Below are 27,574 nucleotides of genomic sequence, written 5' to 3'. Positions count from 1 at the left end.
TACAGGCACAGAAACTTGTCATTTTTATTTGGGTAACAAAGGGTCTCCAAACTGTATTGGAAAAATAAATCCTAATTAATATCACTCCTGTAAAAAACGAGCACACTTTTCACAAATGATTTCTGTAGAAGAGAAGAAAATACACATACTTTTAGAATATCTTTAACTTTTTATTCCCTACCATTGACATTTGTCTTTTGTCTTCTTTCAAGGTTTTCTACAATTTCCACCTTATATCTGTATTAATACTGCTTTATTCTGCTAGACATTAACTGACTGCTTTCCTAAATCTAAGGATTATATAGTTTTAGTATAAATATATATCACATATTTTCGTAAAATTTTGACAAAACCAAATAAGCATGCCTTGTTTTAAGTCCATGCTCTTTCTAACTGTTTATAAAATCTGATTTAATGATCAAAATTCTTAGTTGCCACTCTTCAGTCACACAGCCTTCCTCTGCACTGCCACTCACGGTTCACATAATAACGAGCACTAGGAAAACCAAGGACACTGTGTTAATCTTAGTTCCTTCTTTTGACACTATATGATGTGAGCTTAAAAAAAAAAAAAAAGAAAAAAAAAGAAAAGCAAAGGAACAAGTACATCCCAAACTGAATACATTCAAATGAGCCGAGTTCTGTCACCATGGAAGGCCAAAGTTCACTGTTAACTATACTGCCACTGCACACAATACTTGAAAATTATTTTGGGATTGCTTTCAAAGCCATCTGCATACTTTCTGTATTATTTAAATTTAGGTTTTTTTTTTTTCTTTTTTGAAGCTGGTATTTGGTGCCAAATACGGGTGAAGACAGACAAGTTTGTTAATACTCTTTCAGAACAAGGTACAAACAAAAAGTTAGTAGCGCATTAAATTAACTTTGCAATTCTCAAAGAGCAAACGCAATGGTTGGTGGCTGACATTAGAAAATAACCTTCTAGCATGGTCACTATGCAGGTAACATTCACTTCGCTGTCTATGTTCTGGCATATTTGTTTAAAGTGACATTCTGAGAGTTACTATGTACTCTTTTTAAAAGAAATACCGTTCTTAAAAAAAGAAATCTTAATCCTTTAACGTATCACTGTCAAAATAAGTGCTATGCAAGGGCTCTGTTAGAAAGTAGTTCTTACTTTATCCTTAAACACTAGTTCTAAAAACTTGAAAACAACTTATTTGCTCTCAGGCTTTTAAATCTTAACTGAAGATAAAATAATCTGAAATTTCTAAGGTACTAAACAAAAGAGCAACCCCAAATGTAATAAAAACACATCAAGAACCAAGCTCCAATTTCTGAGCTGCACTGTTTATTTTGCTGCTTGAGCCCTAGGTGACAGTGTGCCACTGCGAGGACGGTCATCTAACCTTTACTAGCTGCAAGGACAGAAATAGACGGACACGTTTTTGGAGAACTGACATTTTGCAAAATGCAGCAAACGTTTTCATTTATACATGAGAAAAGGAAGTGTTCAAAAGGGTATGAATTTCAAGTTATTGCAGGTTATTTGTGAGAGAATTTCTGCAGGAACAACATGTTTAAATTTAACCAACAGTAGCGTGTCAGTGTGTTTAAAATCATGACAAAAATCTTCGTTCTGGTCATGTTGCCCATGACAGATTACTACGGTGTTGTATGTTTAGGGCAAGATGTCAACACAGCATAAATCCCATGGTGTTTTGGTTTTCTTCTGGAGATTAAAGCTGTTTTTCTTGGGATAAATGCAGCAGCAAAACACAAACCAGTTGATCAAAAAAGCACTTCTGCCATAACTCCAACCACTTTCAGGACACACCAACCCACAGGAGTTCTGCCTTTCCAGTCCTTAAGGATCACATCTCTGCACTGATGCCTTAAGCACGCCTGCAAAGCTTGCTCTCCGTTAAGCCAGTTTACTGACCACAGCCTGGTTGAGAGAATTTAGTTGGTTGGTCCATTTATCTAGTGCAGTATATCGGGCACCACCCCTCTTCTGATGATCCAGTTCAAGGAGCTGGTTGACTTGATCAATTCGGCCATGAATAGTGCTGGAACCAAATAAGAAAACAAAGTCTCCACTCATCTCTGCTAAGCACATTCCACAGAACACACCACCAACAAACACAACATATAACCGGTTTGCCTACTTGTAATGAGTGAATTTAGTATTATTGTTAGTTATACCACAATGTCTTAAAAAGACACTAGATGTCAGCTTTACCATTTTTTCACTAGACTGATCTACATCATGAAAGATAATGATACTGGCCACGCTTTCAAAGCATACTACTTTTAATAACATCCAAACTGTTTTGTAACAGAGTGCTTACACCCTATAGGCTGGACATGGTGGGCAACTTTAAACCCAGCACCTGAGAGGCAGAAGCAGGTAGCCTGGTCTACATAATAAATCCAAGGCCAGTCAGAGCTACATGATGAGACCTATCTCAAAAAAAAAAAAAAAAAAAAAAAAAAAAAATCCATGTCTGTCTGTCTGTCTGTCTGTCTGTCTGTCTGTCTGTCTATCTATCTATCTATCTATCTATCTATCTATCTATCTATCTATCTATCACTATCCAGAAAATAATTACTATTTCTTTTTCTAAGTTAAAAAGAGGTGTGTGCATGCCACACTGCATATGTGAAGGTAAGAGTACAACTTTTGGGAGCTGCTTCTTTCCTTGCATGGGGTCTTTTGGGCTCTGCCTCAGGTTATCAGGGTTCTGTTGTGAGTGCTTTAACTTGCTGAGTCATGTCATGGGGTCCAGTCAATAGTTTCTTAGCAGTGTGTAAGTCATATGTCAAATGAGAAACCAGTCTGAAAAATGACTTAGAACCTTTCCAGAGATCATGTGTTCAGTATGTTCATTCATTTACAAATGAAAGAGATCACATATAGACCTTGTATTAGAAAAATCATAGCCACTTTTTTGTTTTGTTTTTTAAAATGACAAATCAACAACTGAGTTGCTAGCTTTGTCATCGCAGCCCAAAATTTATGGTTACTGTGATGTGTGAAAGAGGGTGTTCCCCTAGGCTCATACATTGAATATTTGTTCCCCAGTTGGTGGAATTGCTTGGGAAGGACTAGGAATGTCTTAGAAGGGTGGGCTTTAGGTTTCAAAAGACTAGGGCCATTCCCTGTGTCTCTCTATCTATTATTTGCCAATAAAATGTGAGCCCTCAGCTATGTCTTTGCTCCATGATCATGGACTTTATTCTCTTAAACCACAGCCCTAGTAAATGTTTTCCTTTCTACATATGACAGTTCCTTCCCAACATCTTGCAATTTAAAAAGGTTGTCAAGGGAGTGGTCAGTGGTTAAAAGCACTTGATGTTTTTCTAGAGGACCCGAGTTCTAACACAGATGCTCAGTGGCTCATACCATCTGAAATTCCAGCTCCAGGGGATCTAACACCCTCTTATAGTTTCCGAAAGTACCTGTATTCATTCATATGCACACATCAGACACACACTAAAAATCAAAACAATAATAAAAACCCAGCCAAGTACTTACTTATCCAGTATGCACTGCACTAGCAGGCTTTCCACATCAGCGACGTCTATGTTTAACTCCTAAGACAAAAGATTTCATTATATAATTCATCAGTTAACATTTAAAAAGACTTCCTGATTTTACATAATCATTTGGCTTTAATCTTCACCACTGAAAGGAAACATTAATAAAGGGAGTTTCATTTTCTCCCCTTCTTTACCAGGATAGTGATTTAAGCCAGGGCCCCATACACACTCAGGCAAATGCCCTCTTACTGAGTTACCATCCCATCTGTGAAGACTTTTTTTTTTTTTGAATGCTCCTGGTCATTGAACCTAGTAGGGTTTTGCATATGCACAATACCAAAGAGATATTTCCAACCCCCCTTTTTTTTTCACATTTAAGATAGTGTTTCAATAAATTAGCCAGGTTTTGAGTTTACAATCCTCCCACCTTCATCTCCTAAACAACTGGGATTAGATTTATGATTTCAGACTTACTTGAGATTTTTAAATAAAACCATCATCATGAATATGAGCATGATAAAAGTTAATTCTTTCACCCTTTTCCCTTTGGTGCTGGAGACTGAAGCACTATGAACCTGTTCGTGGTAGACAAGTGCTCTGTACCTAGCTATGCCCTCAGCCCTCTTCTAACTTCTGGGGCTCAGGCCACTCTACATCTGCAGTGGTTGGACTGGACCTTTGTTAATGCTCCACTCTCTTCTGTCTGAGAATAAGGGAATCTTAGAAGATGGAGAGATATGTAATTTCTCCCATACGTTAAAAATCTTTTCTGTTAATGCAATTTCCATTAAATAACATTGAAAAATTCACACTAAATTTAAAGTCTTGGGTGGGCATGGTGGCACTTGAAAGGCAGAAACAAGAGGATTAGAAGTTCAAGAACATCCTCAGCTATACAGTGTTATATGAGTTTAAACATTCTCAGCTATACAGTGTTACATGAGTTTACACATGCACACACAGAGTAAGAAGTTAGATTAGGCAACATGAAATCCATGTTTCAAAAATAGTTCCAAATTGAATCCTAAAATCATATTCTACTTAAAAAACAAAAGCTACAAGTCCAAGCTAGTCACTTAAAAAAAAAAAAGCTAGGTATACTGCAAGTGTAGGCAGAAATCAAACACTAAAATCCACAAATACCTTAGAAATAAAAGGAATATGTATTCTTGTGTAAGGCTTAATTAACTTTATGAGCACTTGTGTTCTGATGTTTCGTAAAAGCTCTGAAAGACAAAGAGAAAAAAAACACTGTGAATGTCTTTATGAATCATTTAAGTACAAGCCACGTTAATTAACTATATGATTTACCTTCCCAAACCACTTTGCTTTGTAAAGACACAAGTTGTTCCTATTTTAAAAATCCTGGTGTGGCAAAAGCAGCCTGGATGCTTCTCTCAGTTTCTGGTTCTCTGATTATATTTATGTTGCAATTCTTCTAAAATATTTTTGTCTTCTCAACATCCACAGTTCATCATTCACTTAGCACTCACCATACCCTGAGAAGTTCTGACGCATCCCGGCTGAATCACCCACCCTAGGGCTCCCACAATCTAGTGCATTGCATCTTACACTTTCATTGACTCCCATACACAATCTGCACTATGGAGCCACAGTTGTCCTGGAACTCACTGAAATGCACCTGCCTCTGCCTTCCTAGTGCTGGATTAAAGGGATGCACCACTATGCCTGCTCCATACACAATTCCTCACACACAACTGTCTTTTCAAAAGAAATTTATGACTAGAACAGAGTTCACAGATAATGCTTTTATATTTTTCTGTATTTACAAAGTTCAGTACCATCCCAGGCTCATAAAAGAAATAAAAATCTACTGAATGAAAAAAAATGCAAAGTAGAGAACAAGAGACCATTACTTCTGATGGCTTTTTCAAAAGTTTCTGATGCATCTGACAGTTAAGTATTTAGTAGATTGCTCCTAATATTCATTTAAGCACCCTCAATAGTTCTTAAGTTTGTTTCTCAACACAAGGTTTCTCTGTGCAGCTCTGGCTGTCTTGGAACTCATTCTGTAGACCAGGCTGGCCTTAAAGTCAGAGATCTACTTAGCTCTGCCTCTTGAGTGCTGGTTTTAAAAGTGTGTACCATCACTGCCTGGCCCTGAATAGTTCTTAACAGATGAGAGCACTAGAGCTGTCAGAGGCCCCGACAGAGAAAATTTCTGTCTGTGGCAATTTAGTAGAACTTATTAAGTCTCATTTCCCAGCTCTAAGAATACTTCCCACCGTTAGCTTCTGCTCTAGAGGAAAATCAGCTCAGTATCATCTATGGGTAGCAGTGTATTTTCACAGGCTTTCGACAAACCTTAAAAACTAGGTATAGATCTAAGCACCAATAATCAAATCACAGCAATATTTACTTTAGAATAAAAAGGTAAAGGAAAATGAAAGCTATGTGCAGACCTGGTATTCATATGAAGTTTGCTAGCTAGTGATATACAGTTTCATATATCATGATAGCACTTAGAAATACTTCTGTCCTTTGCTAGGGCAATTTAATTCCATGTAAACCCATAAATAAGCATGTACTTGACAACATCAAATTCAAGCAGCCGACTATATACCTTCAATGTGTTCTCTTATGAATGGGTCATCCATGATGTTGCTGTGATTTGTTTTCAGAATCTTTTCAAATTCAGTGATGTCATTATTCTGATAGGCACTAGTAGAAAAAAAAAGTATAAATGTTGTCACATATGAAGTAATATGTCACATCATAATCCAGAATCTGCTCAATGCTTATGTGCAAGAACCTAAGTTTATTAATGTTTCTGTCACAGAAGTCAGAATTAAAAATACACATACATAGCCTCCCAAAAAACATTTCCAACACCACATAAACAAGTTTCCCCCAAAACTTTTAGGCTTATTTGTTTTCTAAAGAAAAGAGTAAATGAATCTTTTTGTTTGGGGAAGGGGATGTTATACAGATACATTAGCAATTTAAGATAATCTCAAATCTTTGTTTTGTTCAAAGTTGATAATAAAATGTTTATTATATTAGCTGGTGTTTTCAATTAAATTGTGCATTTCTGATCCCTAATTGTTCTTAATGAAAGAAACTAGGTTTCATGCACATTATCAAACAAAGGAACTTGGTCTTGCCTTTCAAATAAGAGAGCACATCCTTTCTGGAGAAGATATGGAAAATACAGCTTCCTAATTTTTATCTTCTAGAAAGCTACCAGCAACTGCAAACACTTTTCAAAAGGCTTGACTCTCACACCTTCCTAGCCTTAAAACCCCACCAACCTATCTAGCAGAAACACACGTGACAGGAATGCCAAATGAGCACACACAGAGGACACAGAGATGGAACCCCCTGTTGCAGAAGGCCACAGGCTGATTTATGTCTGTAACTCTCCTTAGGGACCTGGCACCTACTCTTCAAATGACTGTGTAAGGCACTATGGGATTGCTTAAGGTGCTGAGAAGGAAGAAGCCAACCTTCTGGAATGGCACCACTGTGTGCTCTCTATGTAAGACATATCATCAACCACTCTGCACGCCCTCTGCTGTGCTTCCATCTGTTGGGTCGCAATGTAACTTCATGTTAGGGGCAGGTGATTCAAGTACTTCAACAGCAAATATTTTCCTCTAGTCTGCTGGCAACTGACTAGGAAGATAAAATTAGGAAGTATTACTTTCTTACCTACCCCAATACACTGTAATGTACAACAGGAGGCATTTTCAAGTAGTGAAAACAATGCACGTATATTTTACCTTACATACACCTATATTTTAACCAAGAGATTTTCTCATTACGTAGATTTTATTTTTATTTACTTGTTTGGGTAAAAGTGAATCATTACAGTAACTTTTTGAGTTTCACTACAGATGCTTCATTGGGATAATGAGACATAATAAATACAGCACAATTATTACTCTCTAAAGTTGTAATAAAGCAATTCTTTAATGCATCTTATTGTACTTAGCCAATTAATATAACATTAATTTCTAATAAAAACTTTCATTATTTCCTTAATTTTAATTGATGTTTACCAAGCCAATGCCATAAACAAAATATTTTAAAAGTATTGTCAGGTGCTGGTGGTGGCACACGCCTCTAATCCCAGCACTTAGGAACAGAGACAGGCAGACCTCTGTGTGTACATGGCTAGCCTGGTCTACAGAGCAAATTCCAGGACAGCCATGATTGTCACAGAGAAATCCTGCCTTGAAAAACAAAACAACAAAACAAAACAAAAAAAATTCAAAAAAAATTATTAATGTTAAACATATTTTAAAAGTATTTCTAACATTACATTTGTAGTCAAATAAGCTCAAGATAATGTAACAAATATATAAAATTAAACCACTTGAAATAAGATTGGAGAAGTGCTCTTTCACAATTAAAACAAACCTGACTTGGATTGTGGTGGCACACGCCTCTAATCCCAGCACTCAGGAGGTAGAGGCAGGCTGATCTCTGTGAGTTCAAGGCCAGCCTGGTCTACAGAGCAAGTTCCAGGACTGGCTCCAAAGCTACACAGAGAAACCCTGTCTTGAAAAACCAACAAAACAAAATAATAAACAATAACAAAAAAAAAAAAATCCAAACCTGATTCAACAAACATGTAAATAAATGCAAGCAACGGAAGAATATATTAATGTAGAATGTAAGGTATTTATAGCAAAACTTCTCCCAAAGACTTGAGTTTTACTTATGATTAAAATTAAGGTTTCTTTTTCTGTTTTTGAACCAAAGTCTCACTATGTGACCCCAACTGGCTTGGAACTCACTATGCACACCAGTCTGGCCTCAAACTCACAGAGATTCTCCCACCTCTGCCCCTCAAGTGTTGAGAAAGCATGCTTTTTATGCCTCTTATTACTGAAAATCTTTGATTTGATTTATCTTGGACCAATTCACAATTTATTTTAGACTTAGGTAGGCAGAGCTATTAATATTGAGAAACAAAGTTTTGAGACATTTACAACTAGTTAAAACTGTCATATATGTCACACACACAAACATATGGTTAATAAAAAAAACATAAATAAATGAAAAAGAAAAAAGAAAACCAAGCTGGGCCTGGTGGTACAGGCTTCCAAGAGGCCAAGGCAGTAGGATTACAAGTTCAAAGCAAACTTTGGCTGCTGGGTTTACTCTCCCATACTGGAAACAAGGAAAAAAACAAACACAAAACAACAAACCAAATGAGACTTTATACATAGTTCGTGACTAACAGAAATAGCACAATGGCTTCTAAAGATAAAATGACATGAACTTTTGTGCCTTTTACACAAGCACACGAAACAACAGAAGCAGACTACCAACTATTCTCTGCCCCCTCCCCTCTGTTAGCTGCTTTAAAGAAGTTTGCTTTGGGAAACATAAATCTTACCTTACTAAATTTGTCATTGCTAGAATTTCTGGATCATTTTTATACGGTTTGGCCTAATAGAGAAAAACAAAACAAATTATGTATGTGTATTGAAAGAGTACTAATCAACTAAGAAGAGAACTGAAGAAAGTAGACATACCTCCTGTGAGTCAAATGGATTTATTCCTGATTTCATTAGCATATTCGCTAAGACCAAATATTTTAAACAAGTGGTTCGTCTGGGGCTTCCTGATTCATCATAATTCTTGAAAGCTTCAAAAAAATCAGTGTGTGCCTTTTCAAATTCACCTTCTCTCAAGTGCATTTTACCACCGCATTCTATAAAGAATAAAACAGGAGAATTAGGTACATTTTCAGCTCAGCAATAATGAGATTAATTTATGGAGATAAAATGAAGGCAACTGCATTGGCTTTTGTATGTTGTGCAAGGTCACCAAGCAGTGATGGGTTTAACTATATATCCTGCATGGCAGCCCCCGGCTATACCCAGGCTTTACACATTCATCCCATAAAGCAAGTTCACTGTAGATCTTCACTGCTTCTACCGAATAGGAAGTAATCTTTTGTCATTACAAATCACAACTGTTACACTGATAATGTGACTTTTTAAAATAGTACCTTTACTGCTGTGACCTTCTTGAAACAAGGGACCCATATGAATCTCTAACAGATTACACTATGACTTTCATACTTTACCATTTATGGTCAGTAAAACAGAAACAATCTAAGAACCACTCAGTCCCATGCAATGACTCCAGGTATCGTCTCTTCTACTTCTCTCCAACCCAAACTTGCCTCTGATGACACCCATGATCAGTGGGTGCGGGATAGCAGACTTGATGTGAAGTGATTGCTCATACAGGGCTTTGAGCTTTTTGTTGTTCTTCTGCGCCGTGTACATTTGAATCTCCAGAGCATAGATTTCTAATAACTGGGTACCTTTTTTCAGGTCATCTTCTCCATCATCAGTCTAGGAAAAATATTTTAGACAAAAGAGAATGCAAGGACAACTGAGTAAATTTTATTGGCATCAACCTGGGAACCTTATATCCTCTCGGTGTAGAATTTCATTACAGATTTACTGCATCATGACTAATTGTATAGTGACCAAAGGAGCCTTCATATGTTTTTACTATGTTGCTACTGGATAGGGAAAAGGGCACCAGAAGTTTTTATGAGTATAAAATATTCATTTAAAGAAAAAGACATTCATTCAATCACTCAAGAAAAACTATATGTGCACCTTAAGTGCATTCCTGTATCAGGTGTCATAATTTTCTGCCTTGTCTCTTGAGACAGAGTCTCTCACTGAACCTGAAGATCATTGTTTATTCAGTTAGGATGGTGGACAGCAAGTCCCAGCGATCATTCATCTTTTGTCCCCATTTCCAGCATTGGGGTTACAGGCATTCATGGCCACACTGACCTGTGGATCTAAAATTGTGTCTCCATGCCTGCTTAACAAAAGCGTTCTTACTTACTGAACCATCTCCCCAGACCTATATATTAAAATTTGATGCTGGAAGGCCTGTGCTGTCAAGTCATTCATCCTTCACATGGTTAAGGAGAGAAGCAATTCCCACAAGTTATTCTTTGACCTCAATGTGCACTCTGTGGCATGTACATGCTTGTATACTCTGCACCCTCTTAAATTTAATTTAAAAAAATTAATGTAGCTTTATATTTTTTATATTTTAGGAGGTATACTAATAGGCTTCCTTAAAACTTCACAACTGCTTTAAACCCATATATTCAATCAAGAGGAACTTCCCAAGTGCATATAGAGAAATAAAAACTTTCTCATCTCAACTTTTCTTCAGTATGTCAAGGAAATCACATGTGGCCCTAAAAGATGCTCTCCAAATGTGGCCCCTGGATAGTATATAGCCTATAGTAATATAGCTACAAATATTACTAAACAAAAAATACACACACTATTTAATTTATTGTTCAAGCTTTGAACTTAAAATGCAGTTAGTTATCCACTAATAAATCATAGCCCTATCTGTCTTTACATAGTTTCTCTCACATCAGATACACTAGAATACACACCGCGTGTGCTATATTGGATTGCAGACATCTAGATCACTCCAAAATCTGAGAGTAATGGTACAATTGACTTTCATGTCATGTATTAGAATATAAAATATCTTTGTTATTTATACTTATAAAGAGTCCCCCCCCCCATATTCTAGAGCAAATAAGTAAATACCAAAGCTTACTACGTACTGCACGATACTACACTGCACAAATTTACTACATATTAGAAGGGGCTTATTTGCTCACTGATAACTATACCTCATTCTATAAAGGGTAAGAACTGAAGCAAGCATTTGGACCAGTGGTTCTCAACCTGTGGGTTTCGACCACTTGGGTCGAATTGAACAACCCTATTACAGGGGTCACATATTAGATATTCTACATATTAGATGTTTACACCACAATCCATAACAGTAGCAAAATTAGTTATGAAGTAGCAATGAAAAGAATTTTATGGTTGGGGTGACCACATCATGAGGAACTATATTAAAAGGTCGCAGCATTTGGAAGGCTGAGAACCACTGATTTAGACAAAAGTCTAAATTTTTTTGGTTCTCAGAAAAAAAACTCAGTAAAAGTCACCTTACCCCCAAGCAAAGCCTCCTTATACAGCCCAGGCTGACCTTGAATTCATAATCTTTTAAAAACTTCTTCAAATTTAATTTTTGGGGTGGATGCTTGAACACAAACATTCCTAAATTAATTGAATACTATCATTCCATGTTTTTTTTTTATCATAATAAAATATTAGGCAAAAAAAAGGAGATGTTACCTGACAAGACTGATGTAACTGGCGTAAAATTTTCTGAAGCTTTCCATATTCTTCTCGCTCTAAATATAATTTTCCAAGCTGTTAAAAATTATGAAGAGCAAACGCTTTTAGCGGGAGGTATGTATACTTAGGACCCGCCCACTCTTCAAAGGAGAACAAATGCAAATGTTACCTTCGTGTTTGTCTTAAACCACAGTCTATCATTCTTAGCATCTTTCAAAGCTTCCAGTGTTGTTTCATAAAATTCCTGCAGTAAATCCATCTGACATAAAAAATCAGAATTCTATAATTGTAAACAGCAAATTTGTACCTGTTAATAAAGTTAATTTGAACAAACTAAAAGTGCATCTTTGAACTTAACACACTAAGATATTTGTTTCTTACCACATGTCTTCTATAGTCCAAAATAAGACAAACCATGCTTATAACTGTTAAAATGCTTTTGCTTGTTTTATAAACCCAAGAAATGTATTTTCTCATGTAACTACATGACCATAAGTGCTAATGCTATAATAGTCAGGTTTGTCCTTCCCAACCTAATCACACACTTTATACCAACAGAATGATATGCTGTACTTTTACTAATATACATACATTTATTTGCTCAGACTTTATAATCTTCTAGAGGAAACACCAAGCCTTTTCTATTCACACTTTGTTCCTAGTATCTGGATCCCTAAATCTCTATGTACCTGAGAGGAAAGAGAACCGGGAGAGCAGGGGAGCCTGCCACTCTCAGGAAAGTGCCTATTTACTCAGGATTACTGATGGTATAGAATAAGTTAGGATGCTACCCACACAATATTGACTTGGCCTTTCAAAAGGCAAAAAGCTGCAGATAACAGCAGACAGAGAATACAACCTTCAAGTTTTAAAATATTCAATCTATCCCTCTAACATTTGGCATAATATTTATAAACATAGTACCACAAAATTTTTATGATACCTTTTTGTAAGCACCAAAAAATATTTTCCTACTTAATTTAGTTTTATTTATTTAGATACAATTGCCTTATGTAGTTCAGGCTAGCCTTAAACTCACCTTGCTCACCATCAAGGATGGCTTTGAATGCTTTCTTATTCCTACTGCCCCCACCTGTCAAATCCTGGAATCACAGGCATGTGCCACCAGGCAGGCTGGCTCATTACACAGCAGAATTGCCACATGTAACTTACTCTAGAATATTATAAGTGACAAGGCTGCTGCTTATTTTCAGAACACATGTGGAAAATACAAAGAATGGCAATAAGCTATGTCAAGAAAGAGAAATAATATTTGGTTAAAAAGTAAGTGTGTGTGTGTGTGTGTGTGTGTGTGTGTGTGTGTGTGTTTGGGGTGGGTGAAGAGGCTGATTCTAAGAACACTGGTCAGGAGCAGAAAAAGAGATACTAAATGATATAGAGATTATCTTGTGTTCAAATACCAGAGGGTAAGAAAGCTTTAAAAAAATCAAGTAAAAACAATCACAAAAAGGAATGAAATACATAAAACCATCACTGCCTTTGTTAATCACCACAGTACCCTCCCTCTATCAGCTGTCACCATGCATCCTTGATTATGGAGCGCCTATCGAGACTGTCACAGGACAAGTTCTTTTCAAGGAACTTAATCTAATGAAATATCCCAACTTGACTGATGTTCAGTATTTTACACTCCCAATGGCTGAAGTGAAGACTAGTGGTGCAGCTTCAATGGTGAAAAAAACTTGCTTAGCATGTTCAGTGCCTAAGTTCAGATGCAGATACAAATTCATCAAAAACAGAGCTATAATAGGCCAATGGAATCTGAACTGAATACAGGTCTGCCCAAGTTATTTACAGGTAACATTTAAGGATCTAAAGATACTATAAAGAGATTAGCCTGGATTGATTACCTTTAAATGTTAAATAGTATCAGAATCAAGAAAACAGTACTTTTGAAACACACTAGTAATTATTAACTAGGCCCTTTCTTTTCTAAAAAGCAAAGTTGTGGCAGCCATGGTGGCACATGCCTGTCTATCAGCACTTGGGAGACAAAGCAGGGAGGTCTAGGAGCCTTGACCTCTCAGCTAGTTAAGAGGCCAGCTTGAACTACATGACAGGATCTCAAAAAGAAAAGCAACCATGACAGCGGCAGCATCTCCAACCCACAGAACCCCTTACTTTAAATAACACATTGACAGCTCAAAAGGAAAACTCGAGTCTAACCTGTTTAGAAGTGGAGATATAATCAAGGATAGAATTAATGGACTTTTCAGAATAGTTCCTGGTGACTGCACTCCGGATATAGGTCAAGAGTTGCTTATATCTGTTCATCATTTCTGGAAAGTTTGTCTGTGAGGAAAGAAAAAATGCATGGTTGAAGACAGGTCTAGCACAAACCACTGCCCACTGAACTGGACTTTGCACAATTCATGATAAAGAAGGAAGAGCACTAAAACATGTTACCTTACATACAAGATGACACAAACCAATGTCGAATTCAGACTACTAAACAAATGACACTTGCATATTTTCCAAGTTTCAAATATTACTCTTCAATGCACAACACATTTGATTAGAAAACTATTAAGATACCTACTAAACAAAAGAAGCAGATTTAACTTTCAAATGTTGTGGTTAATAACTATGCAGATATCAACTATTTCTCCCCATTACATGTTTCATTTCTCTCTTGAACTGGTTGGCTTTCCATAAGTCTCAGGACTCATCTCATGTAAGAAAATTATTGCAGGGGCTGGGGAGGACCTGGGAGGAGCTAAGAGAGGGGGAACTGTACTCAGAATATATTGTATATTTCAATTAAAAGAACGAAATTATCTCACACAGGGCCCTACTCCATAAGACACAGTTAACGTTGCCACTGCAACATTATATTGTATGGCTGTTTATAAGCTGTGTTGGGTTATTCCAGGAAATGGAAGATCTGGAGAAACAAAGGGATAATAGTGAAATGTCCAGCAGGTAGATATTAGGGGAGTGTACCAAACTAAGTCAATGCTGGAGTCTAACTGTACAATCCCATCTAGTCCCTACACTCTCTCACTGCTACTAATCTCTTTCCTTGAGTTGTTTCTTTCAGAGAAACGGTGCATTAGCAGGTATAAATACTTTCTTCTGGTTATTAGGGTTATTAGGGTAAGGAATAAAGGAATGATAGTTAGCTACAGGTATCTTTTTCTGACTATGGAAGTTTCATGAGGACATAACTAACAGGGACTATCCTATAAGCAACCTAATAAACATAAAGTTACAGAATGTATCTTTTAGAAAGAAAAGGATGGTGAAATAAGATTGTCTCAACTTTGGCATTACATTTTAGTATGAAAACAGGATTTCAGATAAAGGTACTTCTGAACTGCTCTCGCCCTACTTAACTTTAAGCTCAGTGCTGCAATTTCAATGTGAAGTGTCCCTGTAGGCTTGTGCTTGAATACTTGGCTGGTGAACTGTTTGATAAGACTGTGGGAGTTTAGGAAAAGGATGCAAGTTCTTTGAGTGACAGCCTTAAGGTAATAGTCCAGCCCTACTTCTTGCTCATACTTCTTTTCCTGGGTACACAGGTTACATGACCAGCATCCTGTGCCTGCCACCATGCCATTCCTGCCTGCTGTCACACCTTCCTTGCTATGATAGACTGGATCCCTCTGAACTGTAAGCCACACACACAAAAAAGTCCTTTCTTTCTTAAGATGCTTTTATAAAGGAAATATCGCAGCAATGAGAAAATAACTAAAATAGTCATTCCCCTCTCCCCAATTATTTGTGAGGGTGTATAAAATATAATTTGCACCATGGCATGGATGTGGAGGCCAGAGGAGAGCTTGTGGGAGATGGTTCTCTCTTTCCACCACATAGGTCCCAGGGATTAAACTCAGGCTGTCAGACTTTGTGACAAGAACCTTTCTTTACCTGATCATCTTGATGGCTCTAAGACACCAATTTTAAAAAGTTATATTAGATGGACATGGTAGTGCATACTTTTAATCTCAACACCAAGGAGGCAGAGGTAGGTGGATCTCTCTGAGTTTGAAGTCAGCCTGGTCTGCATAGCAAGTTTCAGCACAGCCAGGGCTAAATAGATAGACCTTATCTCAAAATATAAAAGAAAAAAGAGAGGGAAGTTAATAAATAAATATATATATGTATATGCATACATATATATATGAACAAAATCAGGCAGGAACCTTAAAAATTAGGTTAACTGTAATTAAAGATTGAGAGATTAAGTAAACTGATTGTACACAGAGCAAGTGAAACAGAACTTTCTAACTATACTGCCTAACACTGCACAGCCACACAGGTTCTACTGTGGTTCCTACTAGAAAGTGAGTGCAGACACTGGTGACTACTCTTGAACCAAGTCTCCTACTTAAGTGTGACAGAAGCAAATGGCAAACCAGGAAGACAATACAATGATATAACTAAATCTATCTTATCTTTCCCAGCTCTGTTCAAAGTAAAATAGAAAAATCAAGTCTTAAGGGCAGTTCACTGTTTAAATGGACTAATGCCAAAGCCACCGTTATATGTGAAGATAGCAAGTTTTAAAGGAATCATGTTTTCTTACAAATCACAGCACCTTAAAAGTTGACATTCAAGCCAGGTGGTGGTGGCATAAGCCTTTAATCCCAGCACTTGGGAAGCAGAGGCAGACAGAGCTCTAAATTCAAGGCCAGCCCGAGCTACAGAGTGAGTTCCAGGACTGCCAGGGCTAAATAGAGAAACCCTGTTTTTAAAAACAAACAAATCAAAAAAAGTTGACATTCAGCATTTAATGTTATCCTATTTTTTTTGTTAATTCAAATCTGGAAGAGATTAGTCACCTGCTGCTTCTTCCATATTTCCCTAGGTCATTAATTTAAATGTAGAAAACACTGGTGTAATATCACTATAAAAATAAACAGAAAGCATAGGGGCTTTGTGCAAAAGTAGAACCAGAAAGGGTAGATGCAACACAGATGTTTCCTTTGTTAGCTAGACTTAAGTTACATATATAAAATATTAACAGTGCACATGTTTTGAATGGTTCTGATATTTGGGGTCAAAGACGAACTCAAACATTTTACTGATAGTTTCTGTAGGAAAGGCTCAAGGAGCCAGTCTTACTAAGGATGGGAGATGACACCACAGTCAGATACAGACATGGCATCATATGTGGACATAGATGATATGCAGTCCACACATGGACAGATGTCAATGTAATGACTTCAGAGAAGGAGACGTAAGGGGTATGCTGCAGGAGGCTTGCATGCAGTTACTCAGGTGAGTTTAATTTCTCTAACAGTAAATCTTACCAACTTGAAGTTAATCTTGATCATCTGTTTCAGTGCTTTGAACCCCCATTCTCCCTTCTCACCTTCGAGCTCCAAAACCTAAAACAGAGAGAGTTTTAGAATGGACAACCAATGTATCAGTCTTTAATTAATTTTTATAAGCTATTCATGAAAAATTTCACTAATTGTCAATGTAATTTTTAAAAACACTGAGAGAGAGAGACTTCTTGGGATCCCTGGGTAAGTGAGCTGACCCTTGAACTCTGTCACATAAAAGGACTTACTGCAGGCCCAGAAAGGATTCCCCTACCTGAATCTTTAGTAAAAGCCACCACTGTTCAGAAGTCAAGAAATCAATGTGATCTGTTCCCAGAAGCAACAAGATTAAAGGGATAATAGTGCTGACCATGAGATTGTTTCTCTCGTTTGGTTTTCAGGACAAGGACCCTACTTCACCAACGGTGTCATCAGCAAAGACAATAGGAAGCTTTTCTGAAATACATGCTTATTATCCACAATGCAATCCTGACTGAATTATCACAAATACCAGACACACATTTCTGAAACAAATTACTTTGGATTCAGTGCACATGCTATGGTTTGGAAATAAAATGCCTCCTCGTGTGTTTGACACTTGGTCCCTAACTGATGGTGCCGTCTTGGGAGGGTAGAGTTTAGCCAGAGGATGTGAACCACTGGAACTTGCCTGGGGAGCTGTAACCCAATTCCTCTTCAGGCCCCAGACTCTCTCCCTGCTTCTTGGTGTCTTAGTTGACTTTCTACTGCTGTTGTAAGACACATGGTCAACTTACAGAATGAAGTGTTTAATTTGGGTGTAATGTTTCAGAGGGTTAGAGTCTATGGTAGTGAGTGGAATGAGGGTATGGTAGCAGGACAGCTGAAACCTCACCTTGATCCCCAAGTAGGAGGCAGAGAGAAAGAGATACTGGGGATGGCATGGACTTTTGGAACCTCAAAGCCCACCCCTTGTGACACACTTCCTCCTCCAAGGCCACACCACTTAATCCTACTCAAGAGTCCCCAAGTGGGGACCAAACATTCAAACATATGAGCCCACGAGGGCCATTCTCATTCACACTGGTCTACTGAGTTGGAAGAATCCCAGTGACATGCTCTGGCCAATATGGCTTCCCTGCTATGAGGGATATCCTAGAGTGAACAGAAATAAATACTTCCATCCTTGTTTTTGGTCAGATACTTGGTCACAGCAATGAGAAAAGTAACTGATATAGCATCATTAAAAACAAACAAACAAACAAACACCACCACCCCCAAAACTTCAAGACATAAAATCATTTGGAAATATAAAACCTTTTGAAAGCTGCTCAGTGCTGCTTTTGGATCATCTTCTTTCAATGCTTTGGAATTATAGTACTGATTTTCCAAATCCACATTGGGCTCAGAGTTACTATCTTCGGAGTACTCCTGTATATTGGAAAAAGAGATAATAAATGAAAAAAAAAAAACCCTCACAAATGGCACTATAAAAAGTGAATGCTGCTAGGAAATTTTTTGTTTTGTTTTTGTTTTTGGATACAGGGTTTCTCTGTAGCTTTGGAGCCTTTCCTGGCACTAGCTCTTGTAGACCAGGCTGGCCTCGAACTCACAGAGATCCGTCCGCCTCTGCCTCCCCGAGTGCTGGGATTAAAGGCGTGCGCCACCACCGCCCAGCTGAAAAAAATTTTTGTATGAGCAAAAAAATGCTTCTAAGCAAGCATGAAGACATGAGTTCAAACTCCCAACATGAATGTAAAGAACCAGGCATAATTGTGTAAGTGCCTGTAATTCTATGTCATGTGAAGGGGTGAAATGGGCAGAGATAGGAGGATTGCTGGGCTTGTGGCTACCAGTCTAGCCCTAGGTTCAGTGAGATGAGGAAACCTGACAGCATCCTCTCACTTCCACATGTATCCATTCACACATGTGCATATACTACACATACACGCCACATAGAGACACATTAAACAAGTAAAAAAAAAAACCCCAACAACTTCTGTGAAATTGATAAGTATTTCGTAATCTTCGTTAATACATTAAAATCTTAACTATTTAACCTTTGCTTATATTGCTTGTTGGTCTTTATTTGTTTTGTTTTTTTCGAGGCAGAATTTCTCTCTGTAGCCCTGGCTGTCTTGGGAGTCGCTATGTAGACTGGCCTTGAACTCAGAGATACAACAGCCTCTGCCTCCAGAGTGCTGCTATTAAAGGCATGCACCACCCCCACTTAGCTTATATAAAAGCTTGTGGACTGTGGAGATAGCCTGACAGGTGTGTGTGCAAGTCAGAGCATGGCCTGTCAGAGCCTCTCCTTCCACAGAAATTCTACGATTGAAATCAGGCTGTTAGGCTCTGTGGCAAGTGCTAACCATCTTACCGCAGTGTTAACCAGCTCACCGGCCCAAAAGTATTATTTTAGATGGCCACAAAACAATCATTTTCTCCTCACCTACAAGTCATTACAAAGGGATAAGTTTATATCAAAAGAACGGTACTGGGGGGAAAGAGAATAAACACAAAGACATGAATATTAGAGTTGTTTTAAATTCAAATATAGTTTATTTCTTCAAAAAATACACATGGACTATTGTAGAGGCAGAGGCATGAAGAAGTTTCACAGAGCACAGCGTTTAGGAAGCTCTTACTTCAAGATGGCCTTTTCAGTGGCCTTGTCATGCATGCCCTCTGCAGAATGAGAACACAAACACCACTCATTCTCACAGACTAAAGACCTAAGTTCAGTTAGGCTCAACACTTGAAACTCCACTGCAACACTTCCTTCAGGGACAAGACCAGACTGGGTAAACATATTTCATAATGATTCCTTTTCTTCTTAACTCTTGTCACTTAGAAAAACTAAGAAAGGTTTAAAAAAAAAACTGCTAGAGAAGAAACAAACCAACTGTCTATCACAGTGACAGAGGTTGTAACAGTAACAGTCCAAGCTGGGTTTGAAAGACAGATGGGCCCACTACCTAGAAGACAGGTGAGGTAAGGAGCACAGTGCAGGCAAGAGCGGCACACAATACGAGGCAACACAACAAGCACTCACAGCAACACTCCCAATTCCTGCTCTTCAGCCACACACTTCTCTACCAAAGAAAGTTTACCTTCCACAAGCTACACCAGCCCTCCTGGTGTCCTTCTTAACCCTAGAGTCCGACCTCATGTAAAAAGGATAACCTGCACAAAACGTCTATTATCTAGTATATTTAATAAAAAATGACTTCCTGTCGCTCACAAAGTAAGTTGAAAGTAGTAAAAATCTGACACCTGCCCATATCCAGCATCTCCTACACAACTCCCCCCCTTCCCACTGCTGCAGCCATCCTGGCCTTTGCCCAACTGCTCAGACTTCTTCACCTCGACACGCTATTCCTCTCTTTGCATTTCTCATCTGGATATCTAGGATCTGGCTTCTTAAAATGTGGGTTATGATCCAATGCGGCCAGGGGGTGGGGCAGGGCACACAACACAGGGACAGATGGATGGGACCTGAATGTGATGAGAGGATGCCACAAAAAATTCAATAGCAAAAGATATCTGAATACATTAATTACAAAATTAATAAGAACCCAAACATTTCTGTCAGCACTAGCCAGATTACACAGAGTGACACCACTGCAGCCTGGCCTGTGGACATAAAAACAGGCACTTTGTACTGCATATGTCAATGAACAATGTCTCAAACACGCTGGCTCAGACTTGACTAGTCCCTGTTATGAACTGTAGTGTGTACGCCTCACATACAGTCCTCTGCTCTAATAGAAGCCAACAGTCTAATTACAGAGAAGAAAGTCTTTAGTACTACTCTACAGACATCCCTCCGCAGTCATCAAATTAGTATTAGTATTTGGATTGCACTGTTAGGACTTCTGATTTTTAAAATTGCTGTTTAATTCACTAACTTGTTGCATTAAAAAAAATCATTAAGTGAACTCTGGCTTAGGATCAGTGCAGACTTCCCAGCAATTTCCAAAATGGACCAAAACATACTTATGTCATTTTATATGTATTTATGTGAAGCAGTAATGTCAGCATCGATGGCCATAAATCAAAGTTATCAATCAATTGTGGAAAACAGAGAAGATGCTGTCATCTGTGTGTGTCCTACACTCAAAACTCATCTTGCTGTACCAAAAAAAATTACCTTTTGGCAACCCAAACCACCTGAATGCAGCCCTGAGTCTGAAAATGAAAGAAAAATAACTGTGACTGCCATATTACAAAAAGTGTAAGATTCTGGACTCTTATTCAGTTTGGCTTTTAGCTGAAAACATAAAAAACAAAACAAAAAAACAAAATCAGACTAGGATCAAGAAGGGAAAGGCAAAGAGGCACAGTCCAGGCAGAGCTAAATCAAGGACTTTCCAACAGTGAGGAAACAGAAAATACTTTAGAGGCCCAAGAGATTAGCTTGAGTTACCATACACCCTGAGACAATTGTGACATGACTGGGAACAAGTTCCATTTCCTGCCATACAGCCAGTGTGCCTTCTCAGTCACAAAGCAGCCCACTGGCTCTTCATTGCCGAGAGCGGGTTAGGACAATGGATGCTTGAGCTCACGTAGTAGAACGAAGAAAAAAGAATGTTGATAAGAACACAAGATGTAAATGTAAAAAGACCACCTCATAGGTACTGGTAAAGGAAAACAAAGATAACTACAAAAATTACTAATGGCTTGGTAACATAAGATAATCAGAGTAGAGAATTAGATGAATTACATACTGCTAACTGATTTGTTTCTGCCAACTGAATAACAGTTTGTAGATGTTTCAATGAAATGCTTTTTGTAGAACCCAAAATTTCAGTCTATTTGGGAATATCCTTAATAAAGTATCAGATATAATAAAATTCTAGTTAATCATTTGAGTTTCAACTATCCAAACAAAAAAAAAGCCAAACAAGTTAACGCGTACTAATTTGTATTCTATGGTGTAAATAGGAACCATCTTTTATTCATCCCAGACTTTCATTTTTTAGATAAAATTTCCATGGAGAGATAAAAATCAACGTGACCTTGGATCAAGTTCTCATTCTCAAATGTGTTCTTTGGATTTAAGGATGCTATTGTCCTGATGCTTTCCCTTGTCTGTTAAGTTTGGGGGCTATAGGAGGCTTCCAGTTCTCCCTGACGTCCAGGCATTCATAAGAGATATAATGCCCAAGTGCAAATTCATTTTGGATGCTCAGAGTTCACAAACTTACCATAATATATTTTTAAAATGTTTTATTATGAACTAAATGTATTTATGTATGCTTATTACTGGTGATTTAAGTAAAAAATTAATGGATTTAATTTTATCATTACCATGCAAGAACTGTCAATTGCTAATCTAGTTATTCTTGTTTAAAACTGAAATTCTTTACACAAAGTATAACAATAAACTAATAGGTCTTTTTGAAAATTCACAAGAACTTTTATTCTAAATCAGTATTAGTCTTTGACCGTAGCTTTAAGAAGCAGTGTCCAACAATACTGATGTGGATTATAGTAACATTTTTTTAAATGATTTTATTTGATTTTTTTAAAAATTTATTTATTATGTATACAATGTTCTGTGTGTATGCCTGCAGGCCAGAAGAGGGCACCAGACCTCATTACAGGTGGTTCTGAGCCACCATCTGCTTGCTGGGAATTGAACTCAGGACCTTTGAAAGAGCAGGCAATGCTCTTAACCTCTGAGCCATCTCTCCAGCCCTCTAGTAACACTTTTTGAAGAAAACTACCTTTATTGGAGTGTTTGTTTTTAGTGAACTGCTTTTAACCTAAAACAGCATCACCCAGTTTAACAGTATACCTTGTCAATATAGTTTTCAATTACAGTTTTAAAAAAATATTTATTTTATGTGTAGGAGTGTTTGAATTTATGTATGCATGTGCACCATGTGCATGTCTGGTGCTGCAGAGGACAGAAGATACTGGATCCCCAGGAACTGGAGTTATAGACAGTAATAAGCCACCACATGGGTGCTGGCAATCGAACTCAGGTTCTCTACAAGAGCAACCAGTGTTCTTAACCTCTGAGTCATCTTTCTAGCCTCAGTTTTCTTTTTTACAAAAACAATATTGCAGACTAAAAACAGGCCAAATTGTTACCAACAGGAAAGCAGTCAAACAAAATACAGTACTGCCACATCATCTCTGGAGCTGTAAAAAGAGCAGTGAACTGGCAAAAAGGCTCAGTAGGTAAAGGTGCTTGCTGATAAGCTTGACAACTGGGATTTTAGCTTAAATCCACATAGTGGGAAAGAACAGGCTACCACACGTTGTCTATTGACCTCCTCGGGCACGATGTAGCACACTAAATAAATACAATACTTGTAAAAATATTTATTAAAGTAAATTTGCATCTTAGATAAATTAAGAGTAATACATAAACTATATCCTGATTAAATAAATGAAGGAGACATAGATGTTTAACATAGTTGCTTATGAGGGTGTAATAAGAACTGGGCAGATGAAGACTGTGTGCAAAATTTTAGGTCTGTGCATGCAAGCGTATCCATGGCAAGAGATTCTATTGGATATATTCTGTGGCTAAATCTCATCCTCCACCCAAACAGACACAAAAAGCAAAGTCTGAGGGCATTAAAATATATTAAGCCTAGAGAAAAAGCACCAATAACTATTCATTCACGAATGCCAACTATGAGTTAGACCAAGGAAACATTAGACTCACAGTTTGGTGAAACTATTCTATCTTACAGTAGTTTCCATGTAATTCATTTAAATAATTACACTCAAATATATCCTGACTACAGAACAGAATTTTAGAGAATAACTTTGGAAATAAAGTCAGTTTGCTTAAATTATTTCTATAACTGTTAGATGGATCAGTGGTAGGAGAGAAACAACTTCCCCAAGTTGTCCTTTGAAATCTACATGTGCATCATGGCACACATAAGTACAGAAATAAAAATTTAAACATGCAAGAAATATTATTAGAAGCACTAAGTAACTTTATGGTACAATTGTTAAAGTACTTAATTATACTACTCTATCAATTGTTGACTCAATGGTCAACAGTGGTCTATATCTTGCTAGTACTATCTCTTACCTCTATAACTAACACTACATGGGTTAATACTGCTTAGAAAATGCCCACTTTTGCCAATAATTAAAATAAAAAAGACTGCAAAAATAAGAGATCAAGTGTACTGAACTTTTACATTTATTCTTTAACAATTTGCTCTTTTAAGTACTGGACATAAATCATTATTTACCAGTTTGAACAAAAATAGTATGGAAGGGACTGAAGAGATAATTCAAGGGTTGTGAGCACTTACTGCTCTTGCAGAGGACCCATGTTTGTGGCTCACTGGCTCACAAACATCTGTACTTTAGTTCCAAGGGATTTGACACCTTCTTCTGACCTCCTTGGGCACCAGACAGGTTCTCAGTACTCAGGCATGCACTCATACACAGATAAAACATTCATACACATTAAGTAAAAATAGTATGGAGACAGATTCTTAATTTTCAGAACTGTTCCTGGCCATCTATTTCCACTATACCCTGCTAATACAAAAGGTGGTTTAAGGCATTAAAATATCTGTGGACAAAAGATAAAGGCATCCTGAGTATCACTCTGGTCAGAAATGCTCATAGTGCTATTAACATTTGTTGTGGGCATTTGTACACTGTGTAAAGATTATTGCTGTCACTGGTATAATGAAGAGCTGTTCAGCCAGTAACTAAGTAGGAGAGACAGGCAGGACTTCCAGGCAGAGAGAGGAAACTCCAGATGAATCTAGGCACATGAGAGATGCCGGCCAGAACTGGAATGAGTCGAACACACAAAATGGGATAGAGACAGAAGCCACAGGATAGAACAAGATTAATAAAAATATGGGTTAATTCAAGTTATATGAACTAGTTGAAAATAAGGCTAAGCTAAAGACCAAGTTTTCAGAATTAGTAAGTCTCCTTGTTATTTGTGAGCTGGTGGCCCAAAGAAAAATCTGCCTACAAACATTTTAATTATGAGTTAATTCAAACAGAATCATGTAGTCCAGTCCAGCCTCCAACTCAGTATGTAGCCAAGAATGACCTTGAGCCTCTTCTCCTTCTGCCTCTCTTTACCACCCAAGTGATGTAGGATGATAGAAGTATGCTACCACAGCTAGGCACTGAAAGCCAAACCTGGGGCTTTTGAAGTGTGAGGGCAGCACTCTAGCAAGTGAGTTCTATCTCCAGCTCCACTTAATAAATAAAATAGAGATAGCCAATTTTTATTTTAGCAAAAACATTTAAAAAAAAGAGGGAAAGAAAAAGGATTCTAGGTTGGTCTGGTGCTGCAAGTCTGCCATACTCCAAGTTCAGAGCCAGCCTGGGCAAACTAGTAAGACTTTGTCTTAAAAAGAAAAGGTAGAGAGAAACCTTAAGACAGCATGTGACTTCTGTAGACTTTCTAAAAAAGAAACATAAAAAGATATAGGCAAAATAATTACTCAAATAAAAGAAAAACATCTCTACCAGCTGTGGAATGGCAGTCGTTCTTATCCTTTTAAACACATTCTGATTAAAGGATACTGATTAGTAAATGTAAAGAAATTATGTGAAAGATGTCATGCTACTAAAATTTTAACTGTTAGTAAAAGGGGTATAACAGTTCCCACTAGACATGTGACTGGGAATCTAGAACGGTATCTATATGAGAAATGGATAAGAAGAACTTTTTAACAGAATGCCTGAGGAAGAAAAAAATCAAAATCTCATTTAATTTTGCAATAGTGTAAAAATCTTAACTCTTTCTGTTAATGTTTTTAACAGCTGAAGCAACTGCATACTTTATTATACTGTGCATGTAGTAGGCCTTGAAAAGCAGGGAAGCAGCCAAGTACAAACACTTTATGTCTAATTAAAAAGCTTCCAAAGCCGGGTGTGGTGATGCATGCCTTTATTTCCAACACCTGGGAAGCAAGACTGAGTGCCAAGCAAGCCATGGCTACATGTGAGAGCCTAACAGAAAACATTCACAATCTAGTGAAGTCTAATAGAGTATTTCATAAGAGTCTTGTCTTCATTCCTATATTGTATCTTCAAGTTAATCCTAGTGAATAGTCGCTCATTAAAAAATTCGTGTACTTAACAGATTATTATCAGGAAAGGAAATAAGGAAAAAGATTTTAAAAATACGACAAGCTAAAATTACAGACATCCGAAAGAAACACATGGCAATTTAAAAAATACCGGCAATAGAAATAAAAGCAAAACAAGAGAGGAAAGTTTAGTTATCACAAGAAACATATTAAGGAGCTGGAGGTATCCCCTTAGGTATTGCCTCACGCATGAACAAACACAACAAAATGCTACTTTTAAGCAAATACTAAAATATCTACTATGACTCTCCAGTCGCAGCATTTCCCTCTTTTTTTTTTTTTTTTTGCAAAATATGCCCTTCTGTAAAATGCAAAATTAAAAAAAAATACCTTGGAAATGATTTACGGATTCACCCATACAAAGAAGTCACACAGTAACTCAAACCCCAAATATTCACGCTCTGAGGCTGTGGAACATTAAAAAAATGAACCAGACTTCTCAAAGCATCTACTCGACAACTTTACCAAAATGCAACATCACCGTAATTCCCAAGGACCAAACAAAATGCTTCTCAATTAAGAAGCAAAACTGACAATAACAAGGGGCTCAAGAGCATGGCTCCCAATTCTCACACAGATATACGTTTTTTGACTATCAACATAATAATAAACAAGGGTTCAGTTTTAAAAACCTGTAGGTTTATTTACAAATTAAACCTTAAATAAAAAAGAAATCACATCCTCAAACTAGGCAAGTTTGTTTACTTCTATCCTGTTGATTCAAACACCGACGCTGGGAAATTTCTTAAAGCAAGGAAAAAAGTCATTGGTTCCAATTCCCTTAATCCTCGCCTCTCCCCAGCCCAAGCAAACAAAAAGCAAACCCTTCTCAGCTTGTCATTTTTTAGAGAACAGAACAAGCAGTTTAACTACTTTCTCCGCTTCTATTTTTGCTCTGAACCTTTACCTGGGACCCAAACTGACCCTGGATGAGACTCTTAAGCTGTTTTCGGGAGCCTCCCGAGTTTCGGAGTCAAGTCTGGGAGCAGGATGGACGCCCCCCTCCTAGTTTTCAGCCTCCCAGCATCTGGCACCGGCTGAGGTCCAGGGTGAAGAAGAGGTGGGCCTGCGGGGGCCCAGACCTCAGCGCCGGGTCCCGGCGACTCGGCGGCCGGCAGGGAGGCGTCGAGAACCGGCCGCGGCCGGCCACCTGCGCCCTTCCCGGACCCCGAGGCCTGGGCCGACCGCCGCCCCCCTCCCTCTCTTCCCAGGCCCGACAGGCCCGCGGCGCCCGGCGAGGAGAGAACCCCGTCACCGTGCAGGACGGACCAGGGCCGCCGCGCCCCGGGGGAAAGTTGCAGCCCCTAGGTCTCGGCCTCGCCGCCACATCCCACTTCCAGCCCTGGGCCCGCTCCCCGCGCCTCACCAGGTCATAGTCCTCCTCATCATCGCACATGAAATCATCCTCCATGTCAGACATCTTGGCCGGAGGGGGGAGGGGGAGGAGAAATTAGAGACAGCCTCCTCCCACAGTCCTCCGCGGCCCGGGAGCGTCACTCCTGGTTCT

General features: G+C 38.1%; 1 protein-coding gene across 2 annotated transcripts; it reads right to left on the bottom strand.

Moving 5' to 3' along the window:
- Cops2 (COP9 signalosome subunit 2) lies at positions 1-27,563 on the bottom strand. Of its 2 annotated transcripts, none has more exons than XM_050134078.1 (13): positions 27,434-27,563; positions 18,275-18,388; positions 16,964-17,041; positions 13,875-14,000; positions 11,857-11,967; positions 11,685-11,762; positions 9,668-9,842; positions 9,012-9,190; positions 8,873-8,925; positions 6,089-6,186; positions 4,648-4,730; positions 3,500-3,558; positions 1-2,030 (listed from the first exon to the last, which is right to left on the bottom strand). In XM_050134078.1, the coding sequence occupies exons 1-13, from the start codon at positions 27,485-27,487 to the stop codon at positions 1,886-1,888; spliced, it is 1,353 nt and encodes a 450-aa protein (XP_049990035.1). In that variant the 5' UTR covers positions 27,488-27,563; the 3' UTR covers positions 1-1,885. The 2 variants fall into 2 exon arrangements, with proteins under 2 accessions (XP_049990035.1, XP_049990036.1); XM_050134079.1 differs by having other exon boundaries at positions 11,857-11,946.
- Positions 27,564-27,574: the final 11 nt, after the last annotated feature.

This window comes from Alexandromys fortis, unplaced genomic scaffold (genome assembly GCF_014885135.2).
Source record: "Alexandromys fortis isolate MF-2015 unplaced genomic scaffold, M_Fortis_MF-2015_v1.1 scaffold_6, whole genome shotgun sequence".
Classification (NCBI taxonomy): Eukaryota; Metazoa; Chordata; class Mammalia; order Rodentia; family Cricetidae; genus Alexandromys; species Alexandromys fortis.
The sequence above is the reverse complement of the archived record's forward strand: the minus strand, read 5'-3'. Positions and strand labels throughout refer to the sequence as shown.